Below are 6,152 nucleotides of genomic sequence, written 5' to 3'. Positions count from 1 at the left end.
GTTTCTTTGAAAGCATGTTTTTGATCCATGCTCTTTACCTACTACTAAATGAGAACAATTTGTGGGTGAAACTGCATCTTCACTCACAAAATGATCCATTTTCACAGAACTTAACCTTTCAGTTTCTCAGGATGCTGAGTAATATGCCTGACTAGGGAGACTCAGTAGTGACATTCAGCCTTGGTTGTCCATAGAACACACCTGGGATGAACCTGCCTTCCTTCACCAATTAGCCTGCTGGGCATTTTAATTGATACACGTCTAGCCCACTGTGGGAAGGAACCATTCCCAGGCAAGTGGGCCTTTGACTGTAAATGTGATTGAGAGAAGCCAGTAAATTTAACTGGTCAGAAGGAAATCCCAGGCCCATTTCCAGTCAATGTATTCCCTGACTAACCCTATTAAGTGACTAAATGGCAATCCAATTGTATAAACAATGTCACAATTTCCAAATATTCACTTCTAGAAACTTTTTAAAAAATTAAGTGAAATAAATAAAAATTAAGTGAAACAAAAATAAAAAAGCCGGGCGATGGTGGGGCACGCCTTTAATCCCAGCACTCGGGAGGCAGAGGCAGGCGGATCTCTGTATCTGTGAGTTCGAGACCAGCCTGGTCTACAGAGCTAGTTCCAGGACAGGCTCCAAAGCCAGAGAAACCCTGTCTCGAAAAACCAAGTGTTCATCTGGTTATCCACTGGATAAATTATCTTTACACACCTAAACAGATCACTCTTGACACTATTTAAGTGGTGGGAAACTGGTAAGAGCTCAATACTGAAAACCAGCTTCTAAACCTCTCCAGCAGCACTTCCACAGCATGCTAACTTCACTTCTTGGTTAAGCTCTAGGATGCTTTCTTTTTCCAAACTATGACCAAAGGATTAGACGTTTTTGTTGGTTAAAATGGTGTATGCAGGCTTAGGTCCAAGTCACAAAACCCAAGTTGGATGACTATGCTGTACCTTGAGTGCTCTAACTACATTGACAGAATCTGCCACCCTGTCCTTCACAACCTTACTGTAAGAGCAGACCACCAGCAGCTTGGGTCTAGATGTTCCTTAGTACAGTCTCTGGACACCAGTAACTTTCTATAAGAGTCAAAGCTACACCAGGGGCGTATGCTTACAATTGGGAAGGCACCGTGACTAAGCACGACCCAGGGTGCTGACCCCATCATCTTAAATAACCCTAATTAGCCATACCTGGTGGTCCAAGCCTTTCATTTCAGTATCCTGGAGCAGACAGGCAGATGAACTTCTGAGACCACCTGGTGCACATTGAGACCATGCCCCAAACAAAAAGCCCAGACTTAAGGGTCACATAATCAGTCTGCTATCAACTTAATTTAGCCTTTAAATTGGCCTAGTGCCCTCTAGAAAAGCTTACTGTTCCTTTTTATTTGTCCCATTTCTTACACACCTCTAAATGGTTCACCACTGCATGGCTTGCTCAGCAGTTAAAAGAACCCGTTCTCTTGCTAGGGACTCAGGTTCAGCTCCCAGCTCCTATGTGGTGGCTCAAATCGCCTCCAACTACAGTTCCAGGCAATCTTTTTTAAAATTTATTTTGTATACAATATTCTTTCTGCGTTATGCCTGAAGCACTAGACCTCATTACAGATGGCTGTGAACCACCATGTGGTAGCTAGGACTTGAAGTCAGGACCTTTGGAAGAGCAGACAATGCTCTTAACCGCTGAGCCATCTCTCCAGCCCAGTTCCAGGCAATCTTACACCCTTTTCTAATCTCTGCTTGCACCAGACACGCGAGACACCCAAACATGCAATAAATTAAAAAAACCAGTTTTCTAAAAAAAAGTCAACAAATTTTAACCGATTTAAGTCAATTTATTAAAACAGTTGACTTAGGCATCTGCAATGGTGACTTCAACCTCCACGCCCGGCTCAATACTGATGGATGTAATCTGTTTAACTATCTCGGAGGGGCTGTGCAAGTCAATGAGGCGCTTGTGGATTCTCATTTGGAAACGATCCCACGTCTTGGAGCCTTCCCCACAAGGTGTTTTTCTCGTAGTGATCCTCAGGGTCTACAACGAAACAGAAGAAACCGAAGTGTATCTCTGAGCCATGTTCCCCGTCCACTAACAGGTGTTAGGCCCCAGCAACTTCCGCCAGCCAGCACCATTAGGTGCTTGCTAAATTGTACTAAGTCATTTCCCGCTTGTCTTTAAGCATTCCCCGGGCAACCAAACCCCGTGACACCAAGCACAGCCGTTTCAGACCACCGAAGGTTCTAGCACTTACCTTGGTGGGCATGCGCACGGGCCCCTTCACTTTCAGGTTCTTCTCCTTGGCGCCTCTGATCAGGTCGGCACACACTGAGGGACCAAGAGAAAGACGCTCTTTCATTTCGGTTAACTCAACCCACCCCAGTCGCCCCTGGGAAGTTGGCCCATCGGCTCAGAATAGCGTAAAAACTATCACTGCCATTCAACACAGTAGGGATCTCCTCACCGCCGACCGCCCCGCAGCTGAGTAGAGCGCCCGAGGCGCGAGCCCCGACCCCGCCACACTGACCCTTCTCCAGCGACTTCACGTTGCGGCTGGTGAGCGTGATCCGGATGCGATGGATCGCCACCTCGGGCTCCACGGGCGTCTTCCCGGTGTCTTTGAAAGCCTGTTACCACCCCGGCGGGAAAACAAACAGCGACCCGTAAATGGCGGCCCGCTCCGGAGACGCCGACGCCACCGGGGCCGTCGCCGCGGCGGGAAACCCTCGGCTCGCCGGCGCCCGGGAACGCGAGCCCCGCAGACGCCCCGGGCCGCGCGGCGCCGTCCCCCGCCTCACCATGGCTGCGGTGTGGGCTTCCTGACCGACTTGTTCCTCGGCGGGGAGCGAACAGCGGTGAGTCAGGACGGGAGCAGGCCGAGCGGAGCTCCGCGGCACACACCACGACGCCTCAGAAAGGAGGGCGGGAGGGCCGGCGGGCGCTTATATAAGCACGCTCGCATCCGGGTCCCTCGCGCCCCGGAACGGGAAGTGCCCCCGCCCGCCGAGGGGCGGCCGCGGGAGGCCGGGCTGCGACGCTCGCGGGTCGGCGGGAAAAAGGAGAGGCCGCGCGCACGCCCCCTGTCGGCTCGGCTGAGTCACTGCCCTGAACCGGAGGACGCGGGAGGCTGGAACCCGGTGAACGTCCAGTCCCTGCGGTCTTTAAGAGCGACAGACGCTTCCCGTGCACACCCAATCCATGTGATTTGTCCTGGCAAATGATCCACTTTCCTGGGTTTAAATGGCACGCGCCTTGGGGAGGAGCGATCCGACGAGCCCGGCGTTTAAATTTATTTACTTTCGGTGCTGGAGCTAGAATCCGGGGCTCAGCAGGAGAAAGAAAGCATCTAACCCACGAGCCCGACACCCCGAGTTCGGTCCTGTGAATCCACGGTGGAAGGAGAGACTGGATTCCGGAAAGTTGTCTTCTGACTTCCGATCGAGAGCTGTGGCACCCACTCCCACCCTCCTATTAATAACCCAAATTACATTTTTAAAAATTATTCGAAAACCGTTTTTCAGAGCCGAAATGCCCTTTTGTGACATCTCCGCTTTGGACTTCCCAGAACATTGAAAATGTCTATATCGGCTAGGAAAGACCCGAGTTTAGCGTCCACACCTTCAGCTAAGAGAAGGCGAAGTCCAACCCCAGGGCTGTGGGGTCACAGCGCAGGTACCTGCAGCCCGGCCTGGCACCTGGGTGCCCAGTTTTAACACATCCTCTCCTCTAGGTCGTGATGACGCAATGTGTACTGGCTAAGACCTCCGAGGACTCCTCAGGACGAAGCATCTGTTCATAATAAAACCCGTGTCCAAACACGGCGGAAGGAAAGCCAAGCCAGGTCAAATGCCCTGGGAAGCAGGGAAGGGTGCGGGTTGACCTCCCCCTCCAAAATCCCTCCCCGTCAAGGGTAAGGACTTGGTCAACTAGACTATAAACACAGAGGTGGGTTTAGGACAGGACAGGAGAAAGTAACAGTTATTTGCTCAGACCTGCCAGACTGGTGAGGGTCTGAGCACTGATCTCTTCCAATCAGGACTCCAATTAAAGACTTTCTCTTCTGATCTTTGCGAAAGAACTACATCTTAGGACCGGCCTTGGCTCCCTTGCTGGGTGATACTCAACCTAGCTAGGAACCGGCTTTCTGGCTCGCAACGTACATGTTGTTTTGCATTGAACAATTAAGATTGGTGTTAAAACTAGATTTTTTTCAAGATCAATTGTTTTTAAATATAACCCATCGACTGCAAAAACTCTCCTAGTTTATTTCAGAATACAAATCTGAAATATGTATTCTTTTTTTCTTTTCTTGCTTAGTTGTTTTGCCTTTTTGAGACTGGGTCTTACTAAGTAGTTTTGGCTGACCTGGAATTTCTAGGTATCTCCCCACCTCTGCCTCCAGAGTGCTGAGATTAAAGGTATTGGCCACCACCCCAGCTAAAACCTGCATTCTTATTTTAGTTCCTGTGACCTCCATGAAACTTTATAGCGTTATCTGCAGCAAATAGACAAATGCATACTTGCCCAGCATCGTGAGCTGTGATTTGTATTAGTATCAAGAGGAGTTGCATCTTCAGAAGCCTGGACAGCCATGCTCCAGGGTTGTCCAGGAACTCAATGGAGTGCTTGAGAAGTACAATTAGAAATATTTTAGTAGCCCAGGCTAGCCTCAAACTTTAAATCCTCCTACCCAGCGCAAAGGATTACAGGGGCATGCCACCACTTTGAGCTAGAATTATTTTCAAAAACAAATCTTAGACTTTCCTTATTCCACAAACACTTGAGGAATGGTGAGCGTGTTAACTTCTTGAACAATAGGAAAAGAATTTTTCTTAGCTTTTTAAAATTTTATAATTTGTTTATTTGTAATTTTTTTGGTACATTGGTATTTTGCCTGCATGTATGTCTATATGAGGGTGTCAGATCCCCTGGAACAGAAGTTATAGACAGTTATGAACTGCCTTGTAGGTGCTGGGAGTTGAACCTGGGACTTCTGAGGATGTCAGATCTCCTAGAACAGGCATAATAGTTATGAGCTGCCATGTGGGTGCTGGGAATTTGAACCAGGGACTCCAAGAAGAGCAGTCAGTGTTCTTAACCCCCAAGCCATCTCTCCAGCCTCCAAGAAGAGGAATTTTAAGATGGTCTCTGGCATTGGTCTGTAATCCCAGCTCTGGGAAACCATAGGCAGGAGATTCAAGACCAGCCTGGACTGTTAAGAACCCATCTCAAAAAACTAAGGGCTGGCTGCATGCCTTTAATCCCAGCACTCGGGAGTCAGAGGCAGGCAGGCCTCTGTGAGCTTGAGACTAGGCCGGTCTACAAAGTGGATGCCATGACATTAAGGACTTATACACAGAAATCCTGTCTCCAAAAAAATTTTTTAAAATAAAAGAAAAGGGTGGGGGAACAAAGCAAACCAAGGGCTGGGGATGTAGTTTAGCTGTGGAGCCCCTGCTAGCTTGCCAAGGACTCCCCTGGACATCAGGCACATTATGGTACACATGTATATATGCAGGCAAAAACACTCCAAACAAAAAATACACAAATCTTTAAAAAAAAGTTTTGAAACAGAAAGCAAAGGGGGTTCTTTAAAAATCATAATTATGTCCAAGGAAGTAACCTGACTACAGAGCACCCACACAGCCTGCGTGAGTGCTAGGTAACCCCCCTCACCACACTGAATAAATAATCAATAGAACCACCATATGTCCCAGAAACCCCACCCTTGGGTAGCTGTTAAATCAGTATCTCAGGGCTGGGGAGATGGCTCAGCAGGTAGGAGCTCTTGCTGCCCTTCAGAAGGACTCAGGTTTGGAAGTCTCTCGATGCCTGTAACTTCAGTACCAAGGGATCCCTGGCCCTCTTCGGGTCTCTGGGTACCCGCACACAAGTGGCATACACTAACAGACACAGGTCCATCAATAAAAAGTCAGTATCTCAAAGAGACAGCGTCTCATATCTGCGGCAGCACTATTTACAGTAACCGAGGTGTGGAAACAGCCTAAGGATCTAGCAATAGATGAGCAACTGACGAGAAGGATGTGTCTACACAGTGGAGTATCACCTGCCCTTCAGAAACCAATGCTGACGCATATCAGTGAGGCAGGCTGCTGGCATAGACTAAGTGGAGGCCGGAAGA

General features: G+C 48.7%; 1 protein-coding gene and 1 non-coding gene across 2 annotated transcripts; both read right to left on the bottom strand.

Moving 5' to 3' along the window:
• Nucleotides 1–1,826: 1,826 nt before the first annotated feature.
• Rps20 (ribosomal protein S20) lies at nucleotides 1,827–2,940 on the bottom strand. The gene is made up of 4 exons (XM_075967039.1): nucleotides 2,809–2,940; nucleotides 2,538–2,637; nucleotides 2,265–2,338; nucleotides 1,827–2,047 (listed from the first exon to the last, which is right to left on the bottom strand). Exons 1-4 carry the CDS (start codon nucleotides 2,809–2,811, stop codon nucleotides 1,865–1,867), a joined length of 360 nt encoding a protein of 119 aa, XP_075823154.1. The 5' UTR covers nucleotides 2,812–2,940; the 3' UTR covers nucleotides 1,827–1,864.
• LOC142847465 (small nucleolar RNA U54) lies at nucleotides 2,414–2,479 on the bottom strand. Its single transcript, XR_012910216.1, has one exon. It is a non-coding gene; the product is annotated as a small nucleolar RNA U54 (small nucleolar RNA).
• Nucleotides 2,941–6,152: the final 3,212 nt, after the last annotated feature.

Source organism: Microtus pennsylvanicus, chromosome 3 (assembly GCF_037038515.1).
Source record: "Microtus pennsylvanicus isolate mMicPen1 chromosome 3, mMicPen1.hap1, whole genome shotgun sequence".
Taxonomy (NCBI): domain Eukaryota; kingdom Metazoa; phylum Chordata; class Mammalia; order Rodentia; family Cricetidae; genus Microtus; species Microtus pennsylvanicus.
The sequence above is the reverse complement of the archived record's forward strand: the minus strand, read 5'-3'. Positions and strand labels throughout refer to the sequence as shown.